The following is a 16850-nucleotide window of genomic DNA, read 5'->3' on the forward strand; positions in this document are numbered from 1 at the left end:
ACTGCATCCTCTGCCTCCCGGGTTCAAGTGATTCTCCTGCCTTAGCCTCCCGAGTAGCTGGGATTACAGGTGCGCGCCACTACACCCAGCTAATTTTTGTATTTTCAGCAGACGGGGTTTCACCATGTTGGCCAGGATGGTCTCAATCTCCTGACCTCGTGATCTGCCCGCTTTGGCCTCCCCAAGTGCTGGGATTACAGGTGTAAGCCACTGCACTCGGCCTAAAACATTTTAAAAAGCAAATGAATCAAAATAAAATTTTAAATGGCAAGCTATCAAGTTTACAGTAATGGTTAGGTTGAGCATCCCTAATCAGAAAACCCAAAATCCAAAATGCTCCAAAACCTGAAACCTTGAGTTCAAAGGAAATGCTCATCAGAACATTTAAGATTTTGGATTTTTGGATTAGAGATGCAAATATACCAAAAAAATTTGAGATCCAAAACAGTCCTGGTCCAAAGTGTTTTGGACAATACTCAACTTGTAATTAAAATCATGACATTTAAACTCATTTAACTCACCTGCCTTAGTTCCAATGTGGGGCCTCTTCCTACATCCAAAGCAACCTTAATAGGGGCTAAACAAGGGTGAAGTTTAAGGACCTAAGGCAATTAAATGGGGGAAGGAGAAGACAGGAAAGAGGAAAAAGCATAGTTTGTTTAAATATAACAAAAGTTTAAATATAACACAAGTATTAACAAACACAGTTTCTTAACAGTTACAATTTTCTGTGTGAAAATAGAAGTTAGCTGAGGTCATAAAAACACCATGTAATAACATATTCAGCTGCCCTCCATATTTCTCCACTTAGATGTTTGGCAGAAAGAAATTAAATTGGCCAGGTATGGTGGTGCATGCCTGTAATGCCAGCACTTTGGGAGGCTGAGGCAGGTGGATTCCTTGAGCTCAGGAGTTCGAGACCAGCCTGGGCAACACGGTGAAAACTTCTCTCTACCAAAAAAACAAAAAAAATTAGCTGGGTGTGGCACACACCAGTAGTCCCAGCAACTCAGGTGGCTAAGGTGGGAAGAATGCTTGACCTGGGAGGTCAAGGCTGCAGTAAGCCCAAGATCATGCCACTGCATTCCAGTCTGGGGGACACAGTGAGATCCTGTCTCAAAAAACAAAAACAAAAACAAACAAACAAACCAAAAAAAAAAAAGAAATTAACTTGAGACCCTCCCATTTTCTGACAACTCCCTCAGTCAAAATGCTTCTTCCTGGCATCACTTTGGACCCTACCAGCCAGGGCCACGTGGTTTAGCATTTCAACCTTCTCTCTCTTGTCAAAACTTACTGCTCCTCTCTTTATATATATATATTTTTGAATTAAAAAATTAATTTTTTTTTTTTTGAGACAGGGTCTGGCTCTGTTGCCCAGGCTAGAATGCTCCACTCACTGCCTCACTGCAACCCCCGTCTCTGGGCTCAAGTCATCCTCCCACTTCAGCCTCCTAAGTAGCAGGGACTACAGGTGCACGCCACCATGCCCAGCTAGTTTTTAGTATTTTTTTTTGTAGAGACAAAGTTTTGCCATGTTGCCCAGACAGACTGGTCTCCAACTCCTGACCTGAATGATCCACCCACTTTGGCTTCCCAAAGTGCTGGGATTACAGGTGTGAGCCATTCAGCCCAGCCTGTTCTTCTCATTCATTAATTCATCCAACAAACATTTTAATGCCTCTGATACCAGGAACAGTTCCAGGTGCTAGGGGCAAAAATCTCTATCTCTCGTGGCAGGGAGAAACAGACGATAAAAATAAGTAAATAATATATGTGAAGGTGGTAGGTGCTAAAAAAGGAAGATGGAACATGCTGGCAAGGGGCAGGCTGGGGGAGGTTTTCAGCAACTTTAAGGTGGTCAGAGAAGGTCCTTTTTCTATGGTGACACTTGAGCGGACACTTGAAAGGAGGTAGGGGGACAAGACGTGGATGCACTCTAGGTAATGGGGAATACAAATGACAGGGCTCTGAGCTGGCAGCATCTCCGGCATGTTCTAGAAATAGCATGGTCAGTGCTGTTGGAGCAGACTGAGTGAGGTGAAGAATAGCAGATCAAAAAGAGGGCTTCGGTTTTTCCTGAGTGAGATGAGAAGCTTTCCTGGAGGGCTCTGAGCAGAGGGGCAACACAACATGCACCTTTCAACAGAGCCACTCTATTGGGGGAGGAGGGGTGGCGGCGGCTTATAGCAGGGTGGTAGCCGGGGACAGGCTAGGAAGTGGTCAGACTCAGGATATGTTTTGAAGTTAGAGTCAAATAGGTGATGGTTTGGAAGTGGAGTATAAGAAAAATAAAGGATTCCTTTCTTTATTAGCTACATACCATTTATAAACCCCATCCCCCAGAACAATTTCTCTACACAGACTTCTCCATGGCTATAGCAGGCTAAATGAACACCGTATAATAAATCACTTAACTAGCAGAGTGGTTTCCTACAAACTCATGGTTCCCAGTCCCAGCTGAACACTCAACTCAACATTACTTGTTAAAACTTTTCATTTGGGGCAGCTTCCTTTTATTTTCAAAGGGTATATGACTATTCCCCACTCGTGCCATTTAAACCCCCACTCTTCCACATTTAAACTAATAGTGCCTCCTAAATCCCTGAGAAAATAGAGGGTATCAGTAAAATGTCCTTCAAAGGCCAAAAAGCCCAGTAGCCTTTTTATTATCTCACTATCCTTTTTTTCTTCCCTGCTGTTTCAAATAACTCCTTTTCAAGACATATTCCTCTACTTGGGCTCTTGATCCCATCCTGACCCCTCCTGTTTCCTTCATCTTGCCCCATTAGTCATTTATTTTCTCTCCTATAACTTCAACTTCTCCTCTCAATTTTCTTTGATCCATAAAAATGCTCCAAGTGCACGTTCATGCACTAAAATCAGCCTTTCCAGGCCCACATCTAGCTCCTCTAATCCAGCGACCAGCCATGTGGCACGAAACCAGAAGCCAGATACCCGGGGGCAGAGAGGTCAACAGCACTGGTCGCCCTGATCTGGGTCCTTCTTCCTCCTATGTACCAATGCTTCAGCTTCTGATACAAATGGAAGCCACCAATGGAAAGGTTCAGGGGCTAGGAGTCATAGAAACAGCTGTCTGTTCACAGTTAAACAGAAATGCCTTTGGGATTACTTATTAGGGATGCCTTGTTCTATTCTGTGAGAACCTGATTCATATTCCTGTGGCCAGATTCTGAAAAAACTGAAAAATACTTAGACTACATGCACTAAATTTATTATTCACGGTTTATGTCAGAAACCAAGCACACTAAGAAAAAAAAAAAACTCCCTATTTTTAGTTTCCCAAGTCTACCTCTAAAACATCAACAGCACCTTTCTATGAAGATTTTTCTTTCTTGTAAAGGAGTTCTCCGTCAGCTGGAGAGCATCATAGAGGTAGGCCAGCGTGCCTCGGTCTAGATCCCCATTTACAGACAGAACACAAGGAACCACATTTTTTCGTCCATCTCGGCCCTTCACAGAAAAACAGAAGAAAAATAAAGAATCATTTCACAGTTCTTTTTTTTTTTTCCTGAAACGGAGTCTCACTCTATTGCCTGGCCAGGCTGGAGTGCAGTGGTGTGATCTTAGCTCACTGCAACGTCCGCCTCCCAGGTTCAAGTGATTCTCCTGCCTCAGCCTCCCAAGTACATATTTTAGACTTACACAATCAGAATACAAAAGTAAAGTTTCATTTTACAAGGCACCCACTCTGTACCAGGCCTGTGGTAGGCACTGGGCCCAAGAAGACGATAAAGATGCATTCTCTGCTCTCAGTGAGTACAGTGTTTCATCAGCAAGGCCCAAATGTGAATTTTAAAACTATGGTGCTTGGTTGGGCTCTATCAGAGATTCTGAACGAACTCAACTGAAGTGGGACCTCGGCATCAATTTTTTCAACAGCCCTACAGACTATTTTTTTAATGCTTCCGAGCTAAGAGTTAGTATTCAGAAAGGTAACACCTTTTTTTTTTTTTTAAATACAGATGGAGTCTCGCTCTGTCACTCAGGCTGGAGTGCAATGGCGTGATCTCACCTCACTGCCACCCTCCGCCACCCGGGTTCAAGTGATTCTCTTGCCTCAGTCTACTGAATAGCTAGGACTACAGGCGCGAACCACCATGTCCGGCTAATGTTTTTCTATTTTTAGTAGAGACGGGGTTTCACCATGTTGGCCAGGTTGTTCTCAAACTCCTCAGCTCAGGTGATCCACCCACCTCAGCCTCCCAAAGTGCTGGGATTACAGGCGTGAAACACTGCGCCTGGCCTAGAAAGGTAACACTTTAAGTAAAAATTGTTCACTGATTATTGATAAAGTTCAGAAGAGGCCTAAGGGAAAAAAATGGTGTGCTTTAGGGAAAGGGATTTGGAGTATAATTTTCTGAAATGTAAAGTTATTTTCATAAAAAAAAAATCTTTTAAAAACTTATTTTGCATTAAAGCCATAATCATGAAAATAAACTACACCATAGTACATGTATTAATTAAGTATTGATAAACAGACTTACTTCTCCTCTAAATTGAAGAGGAATCATTTCAAATTTCTTAAAAATTTCAATCCTAGAAATTTTTTAAGTTTTGGATAAAAACAGTTGCACTTTCATCTTTCTTTTTTTGTAAATCATTGTTCACCTGGATATTCATGTAATTTTTAAAAAAAATAACCACCTTTGGCTAGAGTCACAGAACAAAAAAAAAAAAAAAAAAAGGAGAAAGAGAAAAGCCCACAAATTTAAATCCTCAGCTTCTGTTAATTATCCATGATCAACCAGTCTTCATTAATACATATATATACTGACATTTTAAACCTATTTGAATTGCATATGATACTTCAAAGATTCACAAGAATTTGCCCTCAAAGGCAATAAACTTTCTGATACCTGGGACTCTATTCTACCAGTTGTATTTCACACAGTTACAGAACTGATAGTTAATAGGATAAACTGGGCTGGGAGCACTGGCTCATGTCTGTAACCCCAGAACTTTGGGAGGCCACGGTGGACGAATCACTTGAGTTCAGGAGTTCAAGACCAGCCTGGTCAACATGGTGAAACCCCATCTCTACTAAAAAGACAAAAATTAGCTGGGCGTGGTGGTGCATGCTTGTACTCGGCAGGCTGAGGAATGAGAATCACTTGAACCCAGGAGGTAGAGGTTGCAGTGAGCAGATATTGTGCCACTATACTCCAGCCTGGGTGACAGAGTGAGACTCCATCTCAAAAAAAAAAAAAAAAGGACAAACTCAAGTATTGAAAGATTCTGTGGTGCGATTTGAATCAAACAAAATCTAAATCTGAATCTTTAAGTATGAAGAATGCTTTAGGCCAGGCACAGTGACTCACTCCTATAATCCTAGCACTTTGGGAGGCCAGGGCAGGAGGATCACTTGAGCCCAGGAGTTTGAGACCAGTCTGGGCAACATGGCAAGATCCCATCCCTATTTATTTATTTTTTTAATTTTTTTTTTTTTAGTAGAGACAGGGTTTCACCGTTTTAGCCAGGCTGGTCTCGATCTCCTGACCTCGTGATCCACCCGTCTCGGCCTCCCAAAGTGCTGGGATTACAGGCTTGAGCCACCGCGCCCGGCCCTCCCATCCCTATTTAAAACAAACAAACAAAAAACCGTTTAATGTTTTCTAATTTTTTGAAAATTGGATATCCAACAATGTCAGGATATCTGGTGGCAACTCTTCTAACAATATCTGATTTCTCACACCATCCAGAACAAATTATTTTCTATCCTAACTGTTCTTCAGCCTTTATTGGTCTGCTTCACTGTTCTCTAAAAAATTTATTTGGACATTAACTATAAAATCAACCAAAAACATATACAAAATGGCCTAAGAGGCTGGGTGCAGTGGTTCATGCCTATAATCCCAGCACTTTGGGAGGCTGAGGCAGGAGGATCGCTTGAGCCCAGGAGTTCAAGACCAGCCTGAGCAACACAGCAAGACCCCGTCTCTATTAAATAATTTTTAGAAAGAAATGGCCTGAGAAACATTTTAAGAAAGCATACTAAATGACAGAAATTCTACTTAATATTTTATAACATGGTCAACTAATGATGAACAATTTTGTGAACTCTGGAAACAGAAAAGGAACAATGTCATGGAAGAAAAAATTTCTGTAATAGGAAAACTTCATTAGTGAAAATGATACCAATAAAAGAACAAAATAATCTGGGCTTGGTGGCTACACATGTAATCTTAGCACTTAGAAAGGCAGAGGCAGGAGGACAGCTTGAGCCCAGGAGTTCAAGACCAGACTGGGCAACATAGTGAAACCCCATTCTTCATACAAAAGAAAGAAAAAAAAAAGAACAAAATAAGAGACTAATAGCCACAATACAAAAATCATCTTTAAATCCCTAGTCACAAGGTTGAGCTGTTCTTTAACTATGATAATTAACCAATAAGTTTCATTTGAGAGCTGAATACCCCAAAATGAAGTGTGGTGGTGGTGGAGTTAAAGGAAAATGTTCACCAGTTAAGCCTTCTAGTTTTTCTTTTTCTTTTTTTTCTTTTTTTTCTGAGACGGCGTCTCGCTCTGCCGCCCAGGCTGGAGTGCAGTGGCCGGATCTCAGCTCACTGCAAGCTCCGCCTCCCGGGTTCACGCCATTCTCCTGCCTCAGCCTCCCAAGTAGCTGGGACCACAGGCGCCCGCCACGTCGCCCGGCTAGTCTTCTGTATTTTTTAGTAGAGACGGGGTTTCACCGGGTTAGCCAGGATGGTCTCGATCTCCTGACCTCGTGATCCGCCCGTCTCGGCCTCCCAAAGTGCTGGGACTACAGGCTTGAGCCACCGCGCCCGGCCAAGCCTTCTAGTTTTTCATTAGTTATTCATATTAAAAAATTCCAGCCTGGTCAATATGGTGAAACTCTGTCTCTACTAAACATACAAAAATTAACCGGGCGTGGTGGCACGTGCCTGTAGTCCCAGCTACTCAGGAGGCTGAGGCAGAAGAACCACTTGAACCTGAGAATTGCAACACTGCACTCTGGCCTGGGCAACAGAGTGAGACGCTGTCTCAAAAAATAAAAAAATAAAAATTAATCTACTTTCTACTCATTGTATATAAACTCCTATGTTTTTGCTATGTATTTTTTCTTTTTTTTGTTGAGACATGGTCTCATCCTGTTGCACAGGCTGAAGTGCAATAGCACAGTCTTGGCTCACTGATGATCCTGGAACAATATATTGCTACAAAAGGTAAGGAAGTGCTTGTCAAGACAATGATGGAGATATGTCAAAAAGACACTGGCCAAATCTAGGACAATTTGACCATCAAAATAAACAATGACAGTAACACACTGTAACCTTCTGAGAAAGTAATCTGTGAATCCATACCAATATAAAAAAAAATGGGGGAGATGGAAAAGCTCTACAGTATATTGCTGACCAGTAAATCTAGAAGGAATGATGGAATTTGGTTTTAAAAAACAAAACAAAAAAAAAAAAAAAGGAAAGGGGAAAAAAATACCATTGGCAAATCTCATAGTACTAACTGATTTGAGCAAGAATCATCAAGGGATGCTGCAATTAGTAAGGTAAAATTTGGTGACATGGCCAAACATGGTGACTCATTCCTATAATCCAAGCATTTTGGGAGGCTGAGGCAGGAGGATTGCTTCATCCCAGGAGTTTGAGACCAGCCCAGGAAACAAAGCTAGACCCCGTCTCTACAAATACTAAACAATTAGTCATGTGCGGTGATATATGCTTGTAGTCCTAGCTACTTGGGAGGCTGAGGCAGGACTGCTTGAGCTCAAGAGTTTGAGGTTGCAATGAGCTATCACCACACCACTGTGTTTCAGCCTGAGCGATAGAGTGAAATCCTGTCTCAAAAAAACCCTTTAAAGAAAAAAAAAATCACCATTTGGCAAACCTCACAGTAATAACTGATCTGGGCAAGAATTATCAATGGATGCTGCAACCAGTAAAGCAAAATTTGGTGACAAAGAAATTATCTGCATCATCTTAAAGTATCTGCCCACAAAACTTATTGATTACTAAATTTTTTTTTTTTTTTTTTTAAACGGAGTCTCACTCTGTCGCCAGGCTGGAGTACAGTGGCACGATCTTGGCTCACTACAACCTCCACCTCCCGGGTTCAGGCGATTCTCCTATCTCAGCCTCCCAAGTAGCTGGGACTATAAGGGCACGCCACCACACCCAGCTAATTTTTGTATTTTCAGTAGAGACAGGGTTTCACCATGTTGGCCACGATGGTCTCAATCTCTTGACCTTGTGATCCTCCCACTTCAGCCTCCCAAAGTGCTGGGATTACAGGTATGAGCCACCACGCCTGGCCATTAGTTAATTCATAAGTACAAAATATTTATTAACTTTACATTGGAGAAATCTGGTAGACACAATCTTAACTAAATGATAAAAGTTAACATCACCAGCAACACTCCTCATGACACACTGAGAAGAGAGCAGCACCACTTCTGTAGCACTCCCGACGAAAATACATAAATCACGTGGAAACAGCAGACAGATCCCAGTCAAGGCATATTCTGCAGACTAACTAGACTACTCTTCAAAAATGTCAAGGTCACTCAGGACAAGAGGAATTGTTCATTTGAAGGAGAGTAAAGGCATATGACAACTACATGAAAGATAAGATCTTGGACCTACAAAGGCCATTATTGAAAAAATCAGTTCAATTTGTAGGGCTCGGTGGCAATACTGGATTACTGTTAATTTCCTGATTTTGATGGTTGGATTGTAGTTATGTAGGTGAGTGTCTGCATCTGAAAAATACATAATGAAGTATTAAGGGGTCATGGAACACCATGTTTGCACCTTATTCTCAAATGGTTCAGAAATGATTATAGAGAATCTGGGTAAAAAATACATAGGAGCTCGAGGTAAAACATACATGTAATTTAGATACATTGCCAGGATACATGTGTAAAAGTTCTTGATCTCCTAGGTTCCACAGGGTTTCTATTGGCTCCTTTCCCCAGGGAAAACTGTAGTAAAGTTTGTTTCCTTTCCTGCCTTCTTCATCCTGACAGTCAGTGCTGCTGAAGTTAGATGGACTCATGGCAAACTGGAAAAGAAAATTTAGGTTTGTCTTAACATACAAATACATGCTAATTTAACTCTACTCCCACAATTATCTGTAAGAATTTAAATTGTCTGATAACTTTTTAATTCAGCAAATGTGTGAAACTAGTCAAGTCCCGAATACAAATTTTAAAATATATTCTAATTTAATTTTTTTTTTTTGAGATGTGTCTCATTCTGTTGCCCAGGTTAGAGAGCAGTGGTATGACCATAGCTCACTGCAGCCTCAACCTCCTAGGCTTAAGCAGTTCTCCCACCTCAGCCTTCTGAGTAGCTGATTTAACTCTACTCCCACAATTATCTGTAAGAATTTAAATTGTCTGATAACTTTTTAATTCAGCAAATGTGTGAAACTAGTCAAGTCCCGAATACAAATTTTAAAATATATTCTAATTTAATTTTTTTTTTTTTGAGATGTGTCTCATTCTGTTGCCCAGGTTAGAGAGTGCAGTGGCTATTCACAGGTGCAGTCATAGCTCACTGCTGCCTCCTACTGCTGGCCTCAAGCAATCCTCCTGCCTCAGGATTCAGAGTAGCTAAGACCACAGGTTGCTGAAAATTAATTTTTAAAAAGTGAAAATACTGGCTGGGCCCAGTGGCTCACGCCTGTTATCCCAGCTCTTTGGGAGGCCAAGGCAGGGGGATCGCTTGAGCTTAGGACTTCGAGACCAGCCTGGGCAACAGAGCAAGACTTCATCTCTACAAATAATAAAAGAAGTTGCAGTGAGCTGGGATTGTGCAACTACACTCCAGCCTGGGCCAAAGAGTGAGATTATGTCTCTAAAAAAACCAAGATGGCGTCAGTTGTACCAGTGAAGGACGAGACACTTCTGGAGGTCAAACTAGGGGAGCTGCCAAGGTGGATCTTGATGTGGGACTTCAGCCCTAGTGGCACTGCTGGAGCGTTTCGAAGAGGTTACTACTGGTACTACAACAAGTACATCAACATGAAGGAGGGGCGCATCTCAGGGTTTACCACAGTGCTGGCAGCCTACGTGCTCTTCATCTACTGCCTTTCCTACAAGGAGCTCAAGCACGAGCAGCTACGCAACTACCCTGAAGAAGACACTCTGTACTCCTCCAACAACCTTCTTCGCCAGAGCCCCTCCATAAGGAACACAATCTCAATTGTTGCTGAATCTTTCATATCCTAATGGGAATTAACCTCCAAATATAAGATGATTGGTACTTGTGGGAAAAAAAAACAGTAACAAAAACAGACAACAAAAATAAAAGTGAAAATACTGAGCATATTGCTTAAAGTATTGTTTTTTTAGTAGGAAAGAACTACAGAGAAAAAATCGTTGATGTTATCCAGCCTTTTTATGGCCAATGAGGAAGAGGGGATGTTAACCATGAACTAAACTGGGAAAAAGAAGAAAGTATCACAGAGTCCTCATTCTTACCCTTCTGTGAAGTTCTTGATGACTCGTGATTATTCCATACAGTTTAAATGGGTATTTGGGGATGTTTGAGTCGGGAAGTGGTAACGTAACACATGGCGAGACAAAAATGCTTACTTCAACTCTTTTCTTCAGTGAGTACTAAAACCTGATTATCAATTACAGAGCCATTCTGACTAATATGGAAAGTTCATGGAGGTAGGTAGGAAAAGCTGAAGCTGTGACAATGGCCAAGGGTCAAACTCTACATCAGCCAGAAATGCTAGGTGAGGGCTTTTAATTTTACCTTATACAGAAAGGGTAATCAACAAACACATCGGAGTCCAACAAATGTTTTTACCAAAGTAACTTTGTAATCTGGAACAATGAAAACCATTACAAAGAGGTTTTTTATTTGTATAACATATTAATAGCTACATACATCAAATAAAATTTCATATATGTCAGAAGAATTACCACTGACACATTAAGACAGTTTATTAACTATTAAAGTTAATTGTTGCAGTACCTTTCTCCACCACTGGAGTCGATGACGTAACCAGAAATCAAGCCATTGGTTTGAAGTTCTTGCAGGAGTAAACCACACTAATGAAGCTTCAGTCTTCTCACCAATTCTTTAGATATAAAACAATCACGAAGTTAGCTTATCTGAAAATTATATAATCTATCCCAAGTGGAAATGACTGGTTTTTGACTATTTAAATACAAGGCCAAGTTATTTGCCACTTTTTATACCTTTTAACACCATTTGGTATCTGCTTAGTGTCAAAAACAGGATGAAAACACACTCCAATCTGAGCAAGGCCATAAGGTAGCCTCTTGTTTACCAGATCCAGGCAATTAACATAGTGTTCCAAGGCACCTGTCAAAACACAAATCATTGTATACATCTAGTCCACAAACCCAAATCACTTTTGTCAATAGACACCTCAATAGTAGTAATAATGTTAACACAGCAGTACAAGTATCATGGAGCTATAAAGACAGATCTTGGCCCGGCTCGGTGGCTTATGCCTATAATCCCAGCACTCTGGGAGGTCGAGGTGGGCAGATTGCTTGAGCTCAGGAGTTCTGAGACCAGACTGGGCAACACAGCAAAACCTCATCTCTAAAAATATACAAAAATAAGCCAGGCATGATGATGTGTGCCTTGTAGTTCCAGCTACTCAGAAAGCTGGTAGGTGGATCACTTTAGCCTGGGAGGCCGAGGTTGCAGTGAGCTGGGATGGTGCCACTGTGCTCCAGCCTGGGTAACAGAGTGAGACCCTGTCTTTTTTTTTTTTTTAAAAAAAAGACAGACCTTATTGATCACCACTTAATTCTAGGTAGTTTCACCCCGACTTTTTAGTTTGAAGTATTCTTTTCTTTTTTTTTCTGAGATGGAGTCTCGCTCTGTCGCCCAGGCTGGAGTGCAGTGGCGTGGTCTCGGCTCATTGCAACCTCCACTTTCCAGGTTCATGCCATTCTCCTGCCTCAGCCTCCCTAGTAGCTCGGACTACAGGCGCCTGCCACCATGCCCAGCTAATTTTTTTTTGTATTTTTAGTAGAGACGGGGTTTCACCGTGTTAGCCAGGATGGTCTCAATCTCCTGACCTCACGATCTGCCTGCCTCAGCCTCCCAAAGTGCTGGGATTACAGGCATGAGCCACCGTGCCCAGCGAAGATTTTCAAATCTACAAGAAAGTTGAAAAAATAATAAGCATCCATATACAGTGAACACTTGTATACCCTTTACCTAGATTCATCAATTATCAACATTTTGCCACATTTTTTTCTTGTTCACTCCCAAATACCGCAGCATGCATCTTCTAAAAACAAAAATATTTCCTATATACCATTATAACACCATAAAAAGTGAACCATAATACCACAATATAATCTAACATATGGCAGATATTTTATTTGTTCCAATTTTCACCCCAAATATCTTTTACTGTTCTCTTTCTTTCCAATTAAGATTCATGTACTGCATTCTGAGTAGGTTTCTTTCATCTCTTTGAATCCAGAACATTTCCCCTGACTCCTTTCCCCCTTAATTTTGCTATTAATGACACTAACTTTTGGGTCCAGGTTAGTCACAGATTATCTCACATTTGGAATTTGTCTGATTGTTTCCTTATGATTTAATTTCGGCTAATCATTTTTAGCAAAATACTACATAGTAGATGTGTATATCTTATTGCATCATAACAGGAGGAACATGCTATCAAGTTATTACACTACTGATGACACCAAATTTGCTTATTTGGTTAAGGTAGTAAATATCCACTCCCCAATAATATCCTGCTCCCCAACAGTATTTCACCCAATATTTTAGAATCTATTGATGACTGTTGCTTGACTCAGTTATATCAGGGATTGCAATATTAAGAAATGGTGAATTTTCTAATGTATCTTTCCTTCTACATTTATTCCATAGCTTCTGTAAAAATATAAGCTTTCTCTACCTCTTCCCCCCACTCCCGACCTCTAGGCTCAATTATTTGTTTTTGATTAATACTATCGACTCTTAGATTTTAATCAATGTGTTATGATCCATTACCATTAATATGTATCTTAATGTTCAATTTGTCCTAGACGTAGCCAGTGACAACCCTTCTCAAGTCAGCATCTGTGACTTTTTGATATGACCCATTAGTCTTCAAGCAATTCTTTGCTTTTTAGCACCATAAAGTGTTTCAAACTCACCTTGTACTTTCCCTAACCCCAGACGTGGAATCAGCCATTTCTCCCAGTACTGGTTCACCTTAGAAACCAAGATCTGGGCACTAGGTGTGCTCATTGCTACGGAGGGTCATTGCTTCTAGGAACATTCAATGAAGAAAGTTAGGAAATAAATTTTTAAAAACCGTAAGGCTAGGCACTGTGGCTCACACTTGTAATCCCAGCACTTTGGGAGGCCAAGACAGGCGGATTGCTTGAGCTCAGGAGTTCAAGACCAGCCTGGACAACATGGCAAAACCTCATCTCTACGAAAAACACAAAAATTAGCTGGGTGTAGTGGCATGTGCCTGTAGTCCCAGCTACTTGGGAGGCTGAGGTGGGAGGTTCACTTGAGCCTCAGAGGTTGAGGCTGCAGTGAGCCATGATCACATCACTGCACTACTGCACTCGAGTCTGGGTGACAGAGTGAGACCCATATTCAATTTTAATTTACTCATATTCAATTTTAATTTACCAATTCATATTTAACATTAGTTTATAAGTACCTTCTTTTACATATTATCTCTTTTTTTACAATGAAAATCTTGGTTCCTAATAACAACTAACCCAACTATTTGATTTTTTTTTTTTTGAGACGGAGTTTTGCTCTTGTCACCCAAGCTGGAGTGCAGTGGCGTGATCTTGGCTCACTGCAACCTCTGCCTCCTGGGTTCAAGCGATTCTCCTGCCTCAGCTTCCCAAGTAGCTTGTTCACTCCCAATACTGCAGCATGCATCTTCTAAAAATAAAAATATTTTTATTTTTATTTAATTCGCCATCACGGCCGGCTAATTTTTGTCTTTTTAGTAGAGATGGGGTTTCACCATGTTGGCCAGGCTGGTCTCCAACTCCTGACCTCAGGTGATCCACCTGGCTCAGCCTTCCAAAATGCTGGGATTACAGGCGTGAGCCACTGCGCCCGGCCTTGATTTATCCTGTGATACACATGAAATAGTTTCAGAATTATAATTTCAACATTTCTACTTGGAATAAATCTAAGAAAAATTCAAAATGTCTTTGTAGTTCTTTACGCACTTAGACTACACTGCACTAAATGACAGCACTGTGTTCAAAAGTTGCCCCGTGAAATTGAGAGCGTTCCCAGGTCCTTCGGAAAGATTTTTTAAGGAACAGCAATGATTCCAAGGACCACTTTTCTCCAGGGTAGAGCACTGTTAATATACTCGATTACTTCAAAAAGATGAGAACTAGCTAACTTCCTTTGCATGGGAATAAAGGGCCAGTTGCAATCCCCAAGATCCAGCAAGACTGCCTCGCCTTTCCACCCGACACCTGTTTTGAAGCATGAAATGGTGAAGCATACCGTGAAGAAGGTTCTGCCGTAGTTTCCCAGAAGTTTTTAATACGTTCTCAAGAAATGCTACTAGCTGTTCCTTACTCAGCTCTTTGTCTTGCAAGATTTCGCGTAGAGTTTCTGCAGAAACTAACCTGAAGGCACTGTCCCCGGGTAGCAAAGGGCCTGGTTCATGGTGGAGGGCGTCCACCGGGAATACCTGCTCCCTGAACACCACCACCGAGGTCCACCATTCTGCGGCCAGGTTCTTCCGCAACTCTACGCCCAAGGGTCCAAAGCCGGGGTGGCACCCACTCAGAAGAGAATCCCGGCTAAGCTGCTGCTTGCTTCCACTTAGGAAATGCCTTCTCTGACAGATCTCTAACAGCGCCTCGCTTCCCTCTCCAGACCCGGGGGCTTCTGGGTGCTCGCCGTTCCCCTCGAGCTCCGCGTGCGACCTCAGGTGTCCTCCTTGGGGGCTACTCCTTTCCGTCAACAGCTCCGTCTGCCCCGCATCTACTCGACCCCCAAACCCAGACAACAGGCACCTGCAGACCTTATGGCAGGCCCTGACGGCAACACGAGAGCGCATCTCCCTCCAAAGTTAAAGAGCACACTCTCCCATCACTCAACGTATCCCAACAAGCCGCCACCACCGTTAACAGAATCCGGGGAGGCCAGGGCGCAGGCGCAACGGAGGTGAGCGTGCTTGCGGGCGGCAGGCCCCACCCCGGAAGCGCATCTCTGCGTTCCGGCGGCTGCCGTCCCTCGCACACCATGGCGGACGCCGGCTCGGGTGGTTCTTTACTATCTTGCCGTTCGTCTCGCTCCCCTCCCCTCACATCCATCTTTTTCTTTCTCGTAAGCACCAATAAAGGTTATTCCCACCTATTTATAACCGTGCTGTAGCCACTTGAGTCACTTCTTTCTGCCACTGTTTGGCAGCCCAGAAAATTAAAATACTCAAGTGTTATCCAAATCACTTTCTATATACACCTCAATCAAGCACTTTTAGGATGAGGTGTATATAGATGGTGATTTGGATAACACCAAATTTGGCATTTGGTTCCCATTTAAAGAGTTTTAGTCCTTTACGGTGGTTAAGCCCAGGCCTTAACTGTAGGCAAATGCTGCCGCCAGGTGGCCTAGACCTAACCCCAGAGCCGTTGTCTTGACGCTTAAGCTCCCGGGGGTGCGATAGGACTTTTGTGACTATAGTGGTACAGTCACTTTAAATATTGCAGTGGCTTCCAAAGGGCAGTCCTCAGCCAGCAGCATCTGCCTCACCTGGGAATGCACTAGAAATAAACCAAGGGGCCCTGACATGTCTTAAACCCTCCTGGTGAGACAGAAAACCACGTATGTGCGATTTCTTCCAGGGGCCCCTTCTATAGGTTCATCAAAACGAGACTTCTGGTTTTAAGAGACTCATGATTACATCACAGGTTTCTCATTTTATAATTTCTATTTAAATAGGTCGACACCTTAAGAACCTCCCAGAAAGTGGAAAAGTGGTATACCCAGACTGAGGAAGTTTGATTCCCAAGTCCATGATTTCTTACACCAGCTTCACTCAGTTGAACAATCTGCGTTTCACTGTGATACTACCAAACTACCACCTGATTAAGAGTGGGTAACAGCTTAGCAATTGAGTTAATGTAACTTAGAACTTTTTTTTTATCATTAATAAAAGTGCTGTACCAGGTTCAGGAAATAGTTCTTTACAAGTGTGTACAAGTGTTTAAAAAAAGGCCAGCTAGAAAGTGCAACAGTATTGCTGAAAAGCAAATCTAGTATTTAACTGCAAAGCTGGGCACTACTACTGCCAGGTGTTTCCCACATTCAGGAATTCACACCAGGTAAGAGGCCTATACGCAAATAAATAAATAGAGAGAATGGGGAGAAAAATCACATTTATTAGTTAAAGACAACCACAGGCTGGACACAAAACACATGCTAAAAAGTGGACTGTCTTTTAACCTCCAAGGTAAATAGGTAAATGTTTTCCACAGCCCCACAATCATTTCATTAAGTACAAATTAAAAGGCCCACGGTTAAGACATTAAACAGTAAAATATGTAATAAATGCTCCAACCTACCCTCTCCCTCGAAAGCTGCTTCTAAGTTTAAAACCATGAATTTGACTAACCACGCCACTGAAAACCATCCAGGTTACTAGAGGCTGAATGAGTTTTCAATGTCTGAGTCCTAGAAGTATCACTCCCTATCCTAGCCCTAGCAAATTCTAACTTGACATTTGACATAAGGCATTAACATTGATTAAAGCCTCAGTTTAATAATCAGAATTTAAATGAAGTCTCCTGAAGACTTCTCTTCTGGCAAAACCATGTTATCAGACTCTGGGAAAACATTCAG

General features: G+C 41.9%; 1 protein-coding gene and 1 pseudogene across 1 annotated transcript in view; one reads left to right on the forward strand and one right to left on the reverse strand.

Annotated features, from left to right (window-relative positions):
* The window catches only part of POLG2 (polymerase (DNA directed), gamma 2, accessory subunit), a 20002-nt gene extending 4839 nt beyond the window's left edge, over nucleotides 1-15163 (reverse strand). Inside the window, exons 1-6 of the mRNA XM_011935827.1 lie at nucleotides 14505-15163; nucleotides 11213-11339; nucleotides 10986-11091; nucleotides 8884-9057; nucleotides 3334-3474; nucleotides 522-602 (exon numbers count right to left, since the gene is read on the reverse strand). Of these exons, the coding sequence (XP_011791217.1) occupies nucleotides 522-602; nucleotides 3334-3474; nucleotides 8884-9057; nucleotides 10986-11091; nucleotides 11213-11339; nucleotides 14505-15066 (1191 nt within the window). The 5' untranslated portion in view covers nucleotides 15067-15163. The remainder of the gene's footprint in view (nucleotides 1-521; nucleotides 603-3333; nucleotides 3475-8883; nucleotides 9058-10985; nucleotides 11092-11212; nucleotides 11340-14504) is intronic.
* Nucleotides 9869-10228, forward strand: LOC105502685 (annotated as a pseudogene).
* Nucleotides 15164-16850: the final 1687 nt, after the last annotated feature.

The sequence above is a fragment of the Colobus angolensis genome, unplaced genomic scaffold (genome assembly GCF_000951035.1).
Source record: "Colobus angolensis palliatus isolate OR3802 unplaced genomic scaffold, Cang.pa_1.0 Scaffold1, whole genome shotgun sequence".
Taxonomy (NCBI): Eukaryota; Metazoa; Chordata; class Mammalia; order Primates; family Cercopithecidae; genus Colobus; species Colobus angolensis.